This window comes from Aethalodelphis obliquidens, unplaced genomic scaffold (genome assembly GCF_003676395.1).
Source record: "Aethalodelphis obliquidens isolate GAN/ISIS:26980383/991018 unplaced genomic scaffold, ASM367639v1 scaffold55, whole genome shotgun sequence".
In the NCBI taxonomy this organism is placed as follows: Eukaryota; Metazoa; Chordata; class Mammalia; order Artiodactyla; family Delphinidae; genus Aethalodelphis; species Aethalodelphis obliquidens.
In genome coordinates this window covers 2,726,538-2,743,575 of record NW_020837999.1, presented here as the reverse complement: position 1 = coordinate 2,743,575, position 17,038 = coordinate 2,726,538, and the positions used below count along the sequence as shown (strand labels likewise).

The window sequence follows — 17,038 nt, the reverse complement described above, 5'->3', positions numbered from 1 at the left end:
CAGGTAGAATCTGCTCAGTGATTCAAACAGTGAATTTTTTAATTGCTCAATGCTGACATGCTAACCTCAGCAAACGAGCAGCTGCAGAATGTGTTAGGTCACCATACCAATAACGAAGATTACATCATTGACCTGCCTTCCTTTTTTGGAATGTAGAAAAAAACAAACCCTAGAAATACGTCAGATTTGAAAACAAACCAAAATAATGACTGAGAATAGTGATATTATCTATAGTTTCATCACAACTAGTTGACTAATCAGTTAGGAGCCATTCTGTTTATAAAATTAATTTTTAATTATTCTTTATTTTTAAAGTGAAGTTCTAGCTTAAGACCTGAATGAAAGATTTCGAGAAATAAAAATTTTCTTTTCTGAATTTAAAATATTTCTATTGCGATAAGGTGACACACTGAGTGACTTTAAGATAATAATATTTGTGTTAACACACTTCTATATATACATCAGCTGTAAGATATTTCCCTGGGTTTTGTACTTAGAAAAGTTTATGTTTTAATTCAGCACAATAACACTCAAAATAAGACTCTCTGAAATTTGTTTTATTTTTCTATCCCTAAAATAGGACAGATTTTGAAGTAGATTGCTTAAAAAAAAATGAATCACTTCTTAAAACACACAGATGTACTCATCCACCCTTGGGACAGAAGAAATGAATTACCTCGCTTGGTAAATCGCATTGCTTCTCCTGAACTAGATTGCCTCCTGCATCCAGTGCTGTGAAAGAGAGGCGCTCTGAGCAGGAAGGATAGCCATTGTTCAGTGCTCTCTAGCAAAAGAACTGGGCGGGGAGGGGTGGGGGGGGGGATGGAGTTTGACTGGCGTTGGCTCTGGCTTTTCTACATTCCAATCTGTCTGAGGCACAGAGCGAGAGCAAAAAAAAAAAAAAAGTGGAGAGAGAGAGAGAGCGCAAGTGAGCAAGCACGGTGACCATACGGTATAGAAAGTGTTTTGACTGGCATGCCGGAAGGATCATGTTAGCAACACCCAGAAACTTCACGGAATGCAGACCCCAGGTAAGAGTTCCTAGAGTCTGTCTGAGACAGAAATTAAAAGTTCGTACATATTTAAAGGGAATGTGTGCTTTTTCAAAATTACACAAATGGATTGACTGTTTACTTTTGTGCTTATTGGCTTTAAAAAATAGGTTGTTTTTCATTACTGTGAGTTCACAGGAATACTGTGTGGAGGCTGTCAACATCCAGTACAAAATCCAGCTCAAGAATAGCCTTCTGAGAAACTCAGATAAATTAAAGGTGTCATGATCATAGCAAAATACTAACACTGCAACATTTACTTGTTCTTTTAATAATTTGAAGTGGATTTCTTATTCTGTATCTTCCCCGGATTCTTTATGAAATATTAAGATACCTGGGAATAGATACAGCCCATTTCTCTCTGAGGGAGACAAAATATATTGACCATTAATAATATTGTAACAACCGTGCTTGAATCTCAGTAGCGTGTAGTAAATCTGTTTAATTCGGAAAGCTCAACAGGTTGGATCCATAGACAATGAGAACTTTGCTTATTTTTTGTTTTTTTGTGGGGTTTTTTGCCCAAGCAGGCTTTTAATATCCTCTGCCAATAGATGACAAGTTAGAAACTTTAATTAGCTCATTGAAAGTTAAATCTGAAAGAGACTTGAGAGACGTCTACTGCAGTCCACTCTCTCCATTTTCAATGAGAACATTGAGGTCTAAGGGAGTTGGTGCTTGCTCAAGATCACAGCATTACAACAGAATTGAAAAGAAAATCCAGGTCTCATGATCTGCAGTCTACTGGTTTTTTCATGGTACCAACTATCAATACATTTATGCTTTATACTTTATCCATCCTGTATCTTCTGGCTCAGGTACCATGAATTATTGCCTAAAGACCAAATGCATCATAAACCTAGATTGAAATCTTATGGGAAGGAAATATTGGGGGATGGATGTCATCAATATTGATATATTCTTGTTCAAAACCAAAAATATATAACAAAATATTTATCAGAAAAATAGCTTTCAGTTAAGGAAAATAACTGTAGTTTGAATGTTGCTTTTATATAAACAATTACATAGCTGTGGCATGTTCTGAATATCTGTATATGAAATTAAAATTCAAATTGATTTTAATTTCTTTTAAAGACTTTGGGACTTAGCAACTGTATAATTTAAGTTAGTAAAGCTGTTTGGGGGTAACTTCTATCTACTGGAAGCAAAACATCATCCCATATTCACTGCCTTCTCTATATTTATATTTTTTAATGTAAGATAACATTTTAAAATTATCCAACTGTTTGAACCAGTTGCTTCCTTATCCAAGGTCCAGCTCTGTTTCCTCCATTTATAAGGGTCCTCTGTTACTTCACCTCATGAATTATGTGTTAGAGGGTAACTTAAGTGGAGGATCTTGAGAGTGACAACAGACAGTGAACATCTGTCTTCATACATTTTCATTTAGTCCCTAAAAAGGTTGCTGCCCTTTCCATTTTTCTGGAGACCATTGTGGGGTTGAAAGAGACCACACTATTCTAGTGAGCTAAATAGTAAAGATAGCCACTGTCAAAAGGATCTGTCATGGCTCTTTACAATTCCTGGGAAAAAGTTAGCTTGATTTGGCTATAAGCACAGTGAAGGGATGCAGTGTTTTTGTGTTAAAGCTTGACCTGCTATTCCAGTTTTTGACTAGGTCTGTGTAGATGCAGTTGTGATTTATAAGTTTGTGAGGGATGAACAGTAAGTTGTAAGGAACAGTTTCACTACTGCTCTCAGCTATTGTAAATCAAACTACAAAGTACATTGTCTACCCAGAAGGAAACAAGAGACTGTCTTACTGCCGAATCCATTATTAAAACACACTGTTTATAAAAGGACCGATGGCTGTGAGAATGAGGACATAATGCTCTATCCAACTTAACAGTGTTCATGTTCTGTTACACAGGGCTTAGCTTTTTTCTCTCATCTTTTATCCTGCTGGAGTATGTGAAAGGACTGCCACGATATATGTGTGTATATTATGTTATGTGTGTATATGGTGGGTGGATGGATGGATGGATGGATAAAGATGGACTTTGGGCCTTAGTGTATTTCCCCATGTTAGAAACAGTCAAGTCATTAATCTGTTGCTGGTATTTTACTGATCTAACTTGAAAGAAACTAATTTATTAACCAATCTGATAATTATAAAATTACTACCATGCATTGGAAAGAGAAAAATATTAGAAGGAAACACATACTCCTTTTTCTGTCCTGAATACAGATGTCAGATTATGCAGGTTTATACTTTCTCTGTTAGAGAAAAGCAGTGTGCTAATAAGGTGCCCATTTTATGACCAAAGACAGATTGTAAATGGGAAGGGAGTGGGTAGGGTGAAATGAATGACATCAGGAAAGAAACTCTCTTATGTATGTGAAACAATTTTCTTTTGACCATTGTTATTTTGAAGGCAGGCCCATTTTCACTGCTCTTGATTTTTTTTCCTTGATAAATTTTTTTCATGAAATATATATCCATATAGTTTATATATTAAATTAGCAAAGAAGGTAAAGAGCTCTGCATCATAGCCATTGACATTTTTCTGATAAAAGTTTGGCTATAGTTGATCAAAACTTTTGTCTCATTCAGAGGAGTTACTTCTTTCTCGCTGCAATTTCTTGCTACTTCTTGGGTATAATTCAGTGTTTTGTAATGCTCTGAGTTGTCAAGTTAATTCTTTACTCATAAAGGTTACCTGATTATCCACTCAAAACTCTGTGAATCCTATTATGTAGACCACATTGTTGTGTTGCCCCTTCTGCTCCGATCTTGACCTTCCTCAGCAGCCTGTAAAGAGGAAAAGTGTTATGCCGGTTTTGTTCTTTCTGTTCTTTCACGCTCTCTAGTGGTTGTTTGTGGTTGTTCTTGTTTTCAGTTCCCTATCAGTTTTAGTGAAGCAGGTGACTGGTGAAATCAGGTTCAGCAGATTCTTACGCTTGAGGTGCATGAACTTTCTAAAATATCTAATTCTTTAGGGCAGAAAGAGAAGAAAATTGATTATGTCCTGTTGTTTCCTAGTGAACAGTGAGTCAAGAAAATGAGTTATGACTCAGCAATATGAATCCTCTTATAGCTGTCTTTTCTTTCTCTTTATTTTTGTCTTCCTTTGTATGTATGTGTGTGTATGTGTGTGTGTGTGTGTGCGCACGCACGCGCTGATGGGGATTCAGTCTATCAGAGTTTCACATGTAATTATGGGTATGATATCTGCTTGTGTCTGGAAGCCTTAAGCGTTGCCACTGAGAATATTTTCTTTGTGCATACTTGACAAGTAGGAGAAACTTACTGAATCATCATTAAAATTCAGATGAAGGTCTTTATCTTCTCTGGTACCTTCCTCACTCCTACTCAGACTGTACCATTCTGCTGAATGAAGAGCTCTCTGAACTTAAACACATGGAGAGGGAACCAGTGAGTTCTTATCAATAATTAGACTCTATAAAACTCCACATTTCTGTCATTCTTAGGTTTACGGTATTTTATAAATAAGTGAATTGCTGAAACAGCAACTTGTAAAGTTAGTTCAGGTTAATACAGTTCTCTTCTTTGAAGAATAAAAATAACCTGGTTCTGCTTGCCCTTCTTTGTCAGACTTTCAAAAGTAAGTAAGCAAGCCAGTTTAGCTGCCAGGATCAAGCCGGTATCATTCAGGATCAGGTGTCACCTAGGATAGCCAGCCTGTTGGACAATTTGCTTACTCTGATTATTACATTTAATTCGACAGACTATAGAGTACCTTTGGAAAAACTTAGCAGCACTGTTGTGTAGTTAACTATTCATAGATATTACCTTTAGTTAACATGAAAACTAGAAAAACTGGATATTCTTTCACTTTTTAACACTCTGGTTTATAACTTTCTTGCTAAATTACATTTCAAATGGGTTGTGTGTAGTTGATTTGATTTCTGGTCTGTTGATTCAGATAGGAGAAGATAAGATGTTTGGGTCCCTACTTCAATAATCCCTTTTTCTAGGAACACCTAGACTGTAAAGCATCAGTTAAATAAATGAAATAATTTATTTCATTTGTTTAAAAAAGGAATGATGTATCAAAGGTAGTGCAAGAAGAGCCACAAAAAAATCTAGCCTGTGTGAATACATTGAAAGAATTGGGTTTGCTCAGTCAAAGGACAGGACAAGATGTGATGTGTCTGTGAACAGGGAAGGATAATCATCTTTTGTGTACCAAGAGCTCATTATGAAGAGCTCATTTCTAAGATTTTGTTCAGTATGGTTATATTTCTTATTAGCATTTTCTCAAAGTATGGGAAACAAATCACTCAAAGAAAGGGTAATAGATTATTTACCTTTTGCATATGGTAAAGGAACTGTATCACAGTATTTGGTCTGATTTTTGTGAGTCTCCATTATACAGCTGAAATATAAGGATATTTTTAATGAATTAAGATCTTTATTTTATCTTCCATACAATTAGCTTACGTACATCTTGAAATTTTTCTTGAAGCATTTTTGCCTCCACTTAATACTCAGTGAAACATCATGGTAGTTTCCTGAAACAATAAATGTCACTCTGTTTTATGAGTACCATTTTTCACTTGTAAATATTTGCACAGTGACAATTGCTAAAATTATGAAATATATTTTTAGTAACTTTGGTTTTATTTATTTCCTTTCCTTATAAATACAGCACTCAGTAAATACTTGATTGATGATCAACTTTTAAAGGTAAATTTTCCGAAGAAGTAGCTTTTTTCATTTTTTTTTTTCCAATTGGAACCAGTGTTGACCATCTTTATTAACAAAACCAAAAACATGGTGTAAGGAAGAAATCCAAGGAGTTATTGCTGTCATTACAAAGAATGAAAACCAGTCTCCCTTGGAAACATTTTTATTAACAAAACCAAAGTGTACTATTCAAAGGGAATTTATTGCAATATAAAAGGCAGAAGTCTTTTTAGAAAGTTTAGAAGTTACTTGTTTGTTTTATTTGTAAATGGAAGGGTATTTAAAACCAGAAGCTAGGCTTTCCTCTGGTCCTTTTTTAAAAAGAAAATCCAACCAATTATTTACCAGTTTTTCTCAGAAACATATCTTCTGAGAAACTGCAAAATGTATTTGACAATCAAATTTTAATTAACAAGAAATAGTGAGCTTCGAGGACGTGACTCTTTTATTGCTATAAAATACTGTGATATGACAGCTTCCCAGTAGGTTTCTTCCAGTGTCAGAAATTATAAGCCCATTTTTATTTTGCTTAGTTCTTGAATTAAATATTTAAAGGTAGACTTTTTGTTTCTCTTTTCCCCTGTCATAACTGTGTTACAGGAGAATAGAAACTGTTTTTTTTTTAAGGCTTTCCAGGTTTAGTCCAGATGTTGCTTATGTTACATTTTTCTCTGACAATCTGAAAAGAAATATTTTTAAATTTTAATATCCAATCATAATATATAACAAACTTCTACACACCTATGAGAAAAAAGCAAGACTTCAATGCCCATTTTACAAGAGCCTATCCAAGTGGGTCTTCAGTATATGAAAAGGTGCTCAGTTTCATTATTCATCAGGGAAATGCAAATTTAAACCAGAATGGAATTGCATAACCATCAGAATGTCTAAAATGAGAAAAACAGAAAATACCCAATGTTGACAGAGATCTAGAACAAAAGGAATTCTCACACACTACTGATGAAAGTATAGATTTGTACAACTACTTTGAAGAACTATTTGACAGTATCTACTAAAGCTGAACAATGCTCTGTGACCCAGCAATTCCACTCTTATATATGTACCCAACAGAAATGCATACATAGGTTCACCAAAGCACCTGTACCAAAAATGTTCGTAATAGCTAAAAATTAGAAACCACCCAAATGCTCATTAGTAGTAGAATGGATAAATTGTGGTTTGCTTACACAATGGAATTCTATACAGCATTGAAAAGAACTACTGCTTCCTGCAACAGAATGGATAAATCTCACAAGTGTATATTGAGCATGAAAAGTTAGTCTCAAAAGAATATATACATTGTTTGATTCCACTTTTGTATAGTTCAAATTCATCTGAGGTGATAGAAGTCAGGATAGTGATTATTATGGGGTAATGACTGGAAAGGATGTATAAAGGAGGCTTCTGGTTGCTGGTAATGCTGTTTTGTTTTGTTCTGTCCTGTTTTGTTTAATCTAGGTACTATTTACTGGGATGAGTTCCATTTGAAAAACTTTATTGACCTGTGCACTCATTATTTATACACTTTTCTGAATGCATGTTATCCTTTAGTAAAGAGTCTGAGAAAAGATATTTTTATAATCTTTCCATTTTGCTAAAACAAAACCACAAAATAGAAACAAAAAACAGTAAGCAAGGGCTTCCCTGGTGGCGCAGTGGTTGAGAGTCCGGCTACCGATGCAGGGGACATGGGTTCGTGTCCCGGTCCGGGAAGATCCCACAGGCCACGGAGTGGCTGGGCCCGTGAGCCATGGCCGCTGAGCCTGCACGTCTGGAGGCCCGCGTACCGCAAAAACAAACAAACAAAAAAAAAACAGTAAGCAAACTTCCAGGATGATGGTAAGATATTCTTTGAAAGTCCATTTTGTTTACATAGAGGGTGAGGAATGACCCCATGTTTATTCTTAAATTGTAAGGTGCCTAGGGAATTCCCTGGTGGCCCAGCAGTAAGGACTCAGCACTTTCACTGCTGAGGGCACGGGTTCAATCCCTGGTCGGGGAACTAAGATGCGGCAAGCTGGGTGGTGCAGCCAAAATAAAGAAATAAATTTGCCTGGTCTATGTGTGCAGTCAGGGACTTTACATTTGGAGTCATTTAAAGGGTTAGATGGGGAAAGCCTCAGATAGACTGGGCTTATAAGTGCATCTTTAAAACAAAATTGCAGGATGTGAATAATAGAACTACCAGGCTTTCCATAAACTTTCAAAGTACCATTCATAAGCATTCAAAGACATATAAAACACTAATTTTCATATGACTTAAATATTTTATAGTAGTAACAATTTATATATATATTTCTGTAGTGTATATAAAGATATAAATATACTCATACCAGACACATTAATTTTTACATATAGTTATTAATTAGTTCTAGATACAAATTTAATACGAGTTTTCTGTACCTTTGGCTTTAATATCATTTTGCTTTAAAAACATTTCTATGCTTTTAAAGGATATGTGATTACTTGTTTTATTGGAAGAAAAATAATACTTTTTTTAACATTTTTATTGGAGTATAATTGCTTTACAATGGTGTGTTAGTTTCTGCTTTATAACAAAGTGAATTAGTTATACATATACATATATCCCCATATCTCTTCCCTCTTGCGTCTCTCTCCCTCCCACCTTCCCTATCCCACCCTTCTAGCTGGTCACAAAGCACCGAGCTGATCTCCCTGTGCTATGCAGCTGATTCCCACTAGCTATCTATTTTACATTTGGTAGAGTATATATGTCCATATATACACTACCACTCTCTCACTTTGTCCCAGCTTATGCTTCCCCCTCCCCGTGTCCTCAAGTCCATTCTCTAGTAGGTCCGCATCTCTATTTCCGTCTTGCCTCTAGGTTCTTCATGACTTTTTTTTTTTTTTTTTAGATTCCATATATATGTGTTAGCATATGGTATTTGTTTTTCTGACTTACTTCACTCTGTATGACAGGCTCTAGGTCCATCCACCTCACTACAAATAACTCAATTTTGTTTTTTTTATGGTTGAGTAATATTCCATTGTATATATGTGCCACATCTTCTTTATCCATTCATCTGTCGATGGACACTTAGGTTGCTTCCATACCTGGCTATTGTAAACAGAGCTGCAGTGAACATTGTGGTACATGACTCTTTTTGAATTATGGTTTTCTCAGGGTATATGCCCAGTAGTGGGATTGCTGGGTCATATGGTAGTTCTGTTTTTAGTTTTTTAAGGAACCTCCATACTGTTCTCCATAGTGGCTGTATCAATTTACGTTCCCACCAACAGTGTATGAGGGTTCCCTTTTCTCCACACCCTCTCCAGCATTTACTGTTTGTAGATTTCTTGATGATGGCCATTCTGACTGGTGTGAGATGATATCTCATTGTAGTTTTGATTTGCATTTCTCTAATGATTAATGATGTTGAGCATTGTTTCATGTGTTTTTTGGCAATCTGTATATCTTCTTTGGAGAAATGTCTAAAAGAGCTTTTTCATCACTGAAATGTGGAAGTATCCAACACAATAAATGGAAGATACTTAATAAATGTTAATTTCCTTCTTTTTCTTTGCAAAAATACAAACATGATATATTCTTGAGCATGCCTTTCTTCTCTTCTCACATAAATCTCCCCCCTCCATCTTATCCTTCCAGTTCTGAATCATTAAAATGCATGTGTTTTGCTCTTTATGGATTCATTTACAGCAATCTTCTCCACTAGATCCTTCATATTTCACGCTTTACTCAAGCTCAGTGTTTTCATGTTAGCATACTAAATTAGCTTTCTATTGCTGTTATAACAACCATACACTCAATGACTTAAAACAACACCCATTTATTATTTCACAGTTTCTATACAACCAAAGTACAGGCAGAGTGTAGCTGGTTGCCTGCTCAGCGTATCACAAGGTCAAAACCAAAGTATTAGCAGGCTGCATTCTCATCTGGAGCTCAGAGTCCTCTTGTAGTTGTAGGAGTGAGAATCCTGTTTTCTTGCTGGCTATTGGCAGGGAGTCATTCTCAGCTCCTAGAGACCACCTTTGCGTCTCATTCCTGTGACACTCCCAGAACATGGCAACTTACTTCTTCAAAGCCAGTGAGAGAACCTTACTCTAGTCTACTATGATGGAGTCCGGTATACTATGCAACATAATCACAAGAATGACTATACCATCATCTTTGCCATATAATACAACCGAATCAAGGGAGTGACTATCCCATGATATTAACAGATCCAGGGCCCCACCTACACCCAAGGGTAGAGGATTATACAAAGATGTGAGTACCATATATACCCACATCATAAACACCAAAGCCTTTGTGCATGATTCTTAATTGTGCTTTTTCCCTCCCCTTTCATATCGAATGTAGACTATTCATTGAAATTAATGATTCTCTAGTTCTGGCAGGTTAACAATCTCATCTTTATTTCTGTTAAATTAATATTAGTTTTATGAGGCCTGTGCTTCTTTTCTGTGATAGCAGCATTTTCATTTTCAATCTGCCACCCATTTTTAATAAAATAAAGGAAAACACAATATAATCATGCAAATATTGCCAAACAGATTCTGATGCCAAATAAACTGTTGATGAACATGTGACCCCACCTCATATTTATCATCAACTGGTGAATGACAGTCCTGAATTTTTAAAAATTTCTGAATTAAAAAGTTACAGACCTATCCATTCTTAAATTATTTTGCTGTTGAAGAATGATCTGAACTCTAGGGAACTCCCTAGGCCTCTAAAGATGTTGTATATCCTGCCCATCATGACAGTTTCCTGCCCATTTTCAGTCCTGCCTTCTAATTATAGATCTTTCCAAATGCATATCTTTTAATGCCTCATAATTCTTGGTAACCTGTGCCGCTCTTATTCCTTGAACTTTTATTTATTTATTTTTATTTTGCTTTGTTTATTAGATTATGTTTTTAAACATAACATGAGATATTAAGTTATTTTCCGTTTTAATTTGTAGTCCTTATTAGAGTACTGTGTTCTCTTCTGTGTGCCATATCTAAAAAATTTGGGATGTGTTTTCAGTGATGGAAAGGCTAGAAAATAAGATCTTGAAGAAAACTTAGACATTAAGGTTGTTCAGTGTGAGGAACACAGTAATACAAAATATATATGAAAACATTGTCACAAACTATTTTCCCTATCCATTAACAGGAGAAAAAAGAGAATGTGGCAGTATGTAGAATCTGAGTGAAATAAAAGTATGTAGGTTTGGGGCTTTAAAACTATGACTCTTAGGATCTTCTTCTTTGTGAGACATCATAAGTTAAATCTTACTTTTCCTGAGGTCAAATAAATCCTACTTGAAAACCAAAAAAGTTAATTGAATAAAGTTTCAAGTTCCGTGCTCCCTTGATTATATATAATTTTCTAATCCATTATAATAATTGAAGTATTATGTGGGTCTATTTTAAATAAAATCTTAATTAAAAAAATAACATTAATAGCTGACATTCCTAACAGTTCAAACCAGGACCGGGTATAAAAGCTCTTCCTTCTCCCACACTCCAGGAATTCTATTATTTTCTGCACATATAACTAAAATTAACAATTAGTATTTATCCTACCAGACTCTCTATATGTGTGTGTGTGCGTATATGTATGTGTGTAAATAGCACATGAACATAGACAATTTTTCTGTGTTTTCAGCAGGATCAAATGATACATGTTGTAGTTCAACCTGTGTTTTTCACTTAAGAACATATTATAGGCTCTTTGTTTTGGTAATGGTGGGCTAGGTTTTCTGAATAACCCTCCTCCTGAAAACAAATAAGTGAGATAAATGTATTTTTTTAAAAAACTGTCTTCTTAAAAGCATCAAAGAGATACTTCTAAATAATCCACAAATCAATGAAGAAATCATAAGAGAAGTTAGAACCAAATGATACTGAAAATATTATATATCAAAACTTGTATGATTTAGCTAGAGTAGAACTTGAAGTTAGAAAAATAGTACCATAGTAAAGAGCATAGAAGGAAAGAAAAAAGGATTAGAGTAGGAATTAATTAAACAAATCAAACATACAGTGGAGAAAATCAACAAAGCTAAGAGTTAGTTATTTGAAAAGACATAAAATTGACAAACCTTTGGCAAGACTGATCAAGAAAAATATAATTATTATCCGGAATGGAAAAGGGTATGTTGCTATCAATCCTGCATACAGTAAAAAATACTTACAGAATATTATAAACAATTTTATGGAAACAAATTTTTAAATTAGATGAACTAGTGAAACTTTTAGGAAAATACAACTTGCTGAAAACTGACACAAGAAGAAGATCCTAATATTGTTAAAGAAATTCAATCTGAAATTAAAAGCTTTACCTCAAATAAAAATCCAAGCCCAGAAGACTTTGCTTAAGTATTCTAGCAAACATTTAAGAAAGATATAATTTCATACAATGGAACACTACTCAGCAATAAGAAAGAATGAAATTTTGCCATTTGTGACAACATGGATGGACTTGTAGGGCCTTATGTTAAGTGAGGTAAGTCAGGCAGAGAAAGACAAATACTGTATGATGGCACTTATATGTGGAATCTAAAAAATACAACAAGCTAGTGAATATAACAAAAAAGAAGCAGACTCGCAGATATAGAGAACAAACTAGTGGTTACCAGTGGGGAGAGGGAAGAGGGGAGGGGCAATATAGGATTGGGGGGAAAGGATTATTATGGGATTACAGTAAGTCCCCTACATACGAACCTTCATGTTGTGAACTTCTCAAAGATGCGAACGTGCATTCCATCAATGTCAGACGTGCGTGAAATTGCGGCTTGCCCTCCATCTCCTATTGCTGACAGCCCTTCAGCTCTACCATCTCCCACCTCCTCTCCCTCCTCCAGTCAGTAACTCTTCTTGCCTGTTCACTCGATGCCAGCCCCTATATGCCAGCTGTTGTACTGTACTACTGTGTACTTTTCAAGGTACTGTACTGTAAGATTAAAAATGTTTATTTTTTGTGTTTGTTTATTTTTATGTATTACTTGTGTGAAAAGTATTATAACCTATTGTGGTACAGTACTGTATACTCGCTTGTGTTAGTTGGGTACCTAGGCTAACTTTGTTGGACTTACAAACAAATTGGACTTAAGAACACTCTCTCAGAATGGAACTTGTTTGTATGCGGGGGACTTACTATATGAAATTGTGTGTGCGAAACTTTTGAAAATTGTAAAGCACTATAGAATTTAAAGAATGTTTCACTCAATTAAAAAAATTGAAAAAAGATGTAATTTCAGATTACACAAATTCTTTCTGAAAAAGAAAAGAGACTGTACACATTAGCTAATTTTATAACACTGGCATCACTTCTATACCACCTGACAACAACATTACATGAAAGGACAATTATAGGGCAATCTTATTCATTATCACAGATGCCAAAATCCTAAACAAATATTAGTAAATAGAATAACACATTATAACAAAATTGGGTTTATTATACCGATGCAAAGTTCATTTAATATTTAATAATTAGTATAATTCACTATCGGTGGACTAAAGGAGAAAAACTTAAAATCATCTCAATTGTGCAAAAAGCATGTTTGATAAAATTTAACAACCATTAATAATAACTCTTAGCAAAACAGGAATAGAAAAGAACTTCCTTACTCTGATAAAGGGTATCTACAAAAACCTCTCAACAAACATACTTAATGGTTAAAAGCCCCCCTTTCAGATGAGAATCAAGGCTAGGATGTCCACTGTTACTTCTGCTATTTCACATTATACTGGAGGTCCTAGTTAGTACAGCAAGGCAAGCAAATATTATAAGGGTTGGAAGGATACAAAATTTTAATAATTTGCTGATGATGTAATTGTCTGTTCAGGAAATTTAAAAAAAAAGAACCTTTACAGATAATGAGTTTAGCAAGGTTGATAGATACAACATTTGGAAACAAAAATCAATTGCATTTCTGTATCAACAACAAACTAAAAGTGAATTTTTTAAAAAGATAACTATTTACAATAACATAAAAAGTAATTACCTAGGAAATAAATCTAGTAAAAGATGTACAAAACATCTAGAAAACTATAAACTTTGTCATTTTTTTATTGCACTTTGCAGATAACTGAGTGTTTTACAGATTGAAGGTTTGTGGCAACCCTGAATCAAGCAAGTCTATGGTGCCATTTTTTTTTTTTTTTTTTTGTGGTACGCGGGCCTCTCACTGCTGTGGCCTCTCCCGCCACGGAGCACAGGCTCCAGACGCGCAGGCCCAGCGGCCATGGCTCACGGGCCCAGCCGCTTCGCGGCACGTGGGATCCTCCCGGACCGGGTCACGAACCCGCGTCCCCTGCATTGGCAGGCGGACTGCCAACCACTGCGCCACCAGGGAAGCCCTATGGTGCCATTCTTCCAACAGCATTTGCTCACTTCATGTCTCTGTGTCACATTTTGGTAATTCTCACAACATTTCAAACCCTCCACCAGCAAAAAGATTACAACTTGCTAAAGGCTCAGATGATGGTTAGCATTTTTTTAGCAGTAAAATATTTTTTATTGAAGTATAGTTGATTCACTTTGCTGTACAGCAGAAATATAAAACTTTATTAAAAGAAATTAAAGAATAATTGAAAAGGGGCTATACCATATTTCTAGAATTAGAATATTGATTTGTAGGATGTTAATTTTCTGTCACATTTCTCTATACATTCAATACAATCCCAGTAAAAATCTCATGAGTGTTTTATAGAAGAATTTTACAAATGGGTTGTAAAATTTATATGGATTATAAAATTATACAAAGGCCCGAGTATAACCAAAATCTCTAGAAGAAATATAAATTGGTAGAACTTGCTCTATCAGCTATCAAGACTTTTTATAAAGCTATAGTAATTGAGACAAAGTGATATTGGTTTTAAAAATAGACCAGTGGAACAAAGAGTCTTAAAACACAACTGTACCTATATGTACATTTTATTTATGATAAAATTGACACTTCAGAGTGGTGGTGAAATTATGGTCTTTTCAATAAATGGTACTGGCTCAACTAGTTATTCGAATGAAACAAAAAAGGAAGTGATTCCTTCTTCACATGTTAGTTACACAAAAATCAATTTCATGTGGATTGTAGACCTAAATGTAAATGACTAATAACATAAAATATATCATATTTTTTAATTGAAGTATAATTGATTTACAGTATTGTGTTAGCTTCTGGTGGACAGCAAAGTGATTCAGTTTCGTGTGTGTGTGTGTGTGTGTGTGTGTGTGTTGATTCAGTTTCGTGTGTGTGTATGTGCATATTCTTTTTCACATTCTTTTCCATCATGGTTTATCACAGGATATTGAATATGGTTCTCTGTGCTATACAGTAGGACATTGTTGTTTATCTATTTTATATAGTAGTTTATATCTGCTAATCCCAAACTCCTAATTTATCCCTCACCCCCCCCTTTCCCCTTTGGTAACCATAAATTTGGTTTCTGTGTCAGTGAGTCTGTTTCCGTTTTGTAAATAAGTTCATTTGTATCACTTTTTTAGATTCCACATGTAAGTGATATTATATGATATTTGTCTTTCTCTGTCTGGCTTACTTCACTAAGTATGATAATGTCTAGGTCTATCCATGTTGCTGCAAAGGGCATTATTTCATTCTTTTTTATGGCTGAGTAATATTCCATTGTGTATATATTCCACATCTTCTTTATCCGTTCATCTGTCAATGAACACTTAGCTTGCTTCCATGTCTTGGCTGTTGTAAATAGTGCTGCTGTGAACATTGGGGGTGCTTGTATCTTTTCGAATTAGAGTTTTCTCCAGATATATGCCCAGGAGTGGAAATGCTGGATCATATGGTAACTCTACTTTTAGTTTTGTTTTTTGTTTTTTTGGGTTTTTTTGCGGTACGCGGGCCTCTCACTGCTGTGGCCTCTCCCGCCGTGGAGCACAGGCTCCGGACACGCAGGCCCAGCGGCCATGGCTCACGGGCCCAGCCGCTTCGCGGCACGTGGGATCCTCCCGGACCAGGGCACAAACCTGCGTCCCCTGCATCGGCAGGCGGACTCTCAACCACTGCCCCACCAGGGAAGCCCTACTTTTAGTTTTTTAAGGAACCTACATTCTGTTCTCCATAGTGGCTTTACCAATTACATTCCCACCAACAAAGTAAGGAAGGTTCCCTTTTCTCCACACTCTCTCCAGGGTTTATTATTTGTAGACTTTTTGATGATGGTCATTCTGGCTGGTGTGAGATGATATCTGATTGTAGTTTTGACTTGCATTTCTCTAATAATTAGTGATGTTGAGCAGCTTTTCATGTGCCTCTTGGCTATCTGTATGTCTTTTTTGGAGAAATATCTATTAAGGTCTTCTGCCCATTTTTGATTGAGTTGTTGGGTTTTTTTGTTATTGAGTAGTATGAGCTGATTGTATACTTTGGAAATTAAACCGTTGTCGATCATGTCGTTTGCAAATATTTTCTCCCAGTCCATAGGTTGTCTTTTCATTTTGTTTATGGTTTCCTTTGCTGTGCAAAAGCTTACAAGTTTGATTAGGTTCCATTTGTTTATTTTTGCTTTTATTTCTTTTGCCTTGGGAGACTGACCTAAGAAAACATTGGTACGATTTATGTCAGAGAATGTTTTGCCTATGTTCTCTTCTAGGAGTTTTACAGCATCATATCTTATATTTAAGTCTTTAAGCCATTTTGTGTTTATTTTTGTGTATGGTGTGAGGGAGTGTTTTAACCTCATTGATTTACATGTGGCTGTCAAGCTTTCCCAACACCACTTACTGAAGAGACTTTCTTTTCTCCATTGTATATTCTTGCTTATATCGTAACATCTTTATGGCTTTAGGATAGAGAAATAATTTTTAAATCAGACAGAAAAAGCACTAACTGTAAAGAAGGAAAAAGTGATCAGTTTTACTATGTTAAGGACTTCTCTTTATCAAAATACACTGCTCAGAGAGCAAAAAGGCAAGCTACATAAACCAACAAAGAAAATAATACGAGAATATATCAAGCACTCCTACAAATTAATAAGAGAAAGCTCAATAGAAAAGTGGACAAAAGACTTGAATAGGCACTTCACAGAAGAAGATAACCAGATGGTCATACACATTTGAAGAGGTGCTTAGCCTGATTAATAATCAAGGAGGGGCTTCCGTGGTGGCGCAGTGGTTGAGAGTCCGCCTGCCGATTCAGGGGACACGGGTTCGTGCCCCGATCCGGGAGGATCCCACATGCCGCGGAGTGGCTGGGCCCGTGAGCCATGGCCGCTGAGCCTGCGCGTCCGGAGCCTGTGCTCCGCAATGGGAGGGGCCACAACAGTGAGAGGCCCGCGTACCGCAAAAAAAAAAAAAAAA

General features: G+C 35.7%; 1 protein-coding gene across 9 annotated transcripts in view; it reads left to right on the top strand.

The window, feature by feature from the left end:
* RASAL2 (RAS protein activator like 2) overlaps positions 1-17,038 on the top strand; it is a 388,691-nt gene that overhangs the window by 233,691 nt on the left and 137,962 nt on the right. Inside the window, exon 1 of one of the 9 annotated variants that reach the window (XM_027086228.1) lies at positions 921-1,031. The exons of 7 other annotated variants lie outside the window; for them this stretch is intronic. In XM_027086228.1, coding sequence (XP_026942029.1) covers positions 1,019-1,031 — 13 coding nt within the window. In that variant the 5' untranslated portion in view covers positions 921-1,018. Of the gene's footprint in view, positions 1-920; positions 1,032-17,038 lie in introns of those variants that run through there. One more of the 9 variants, XM_027086227.1, reaches the window with a different exon arrangement.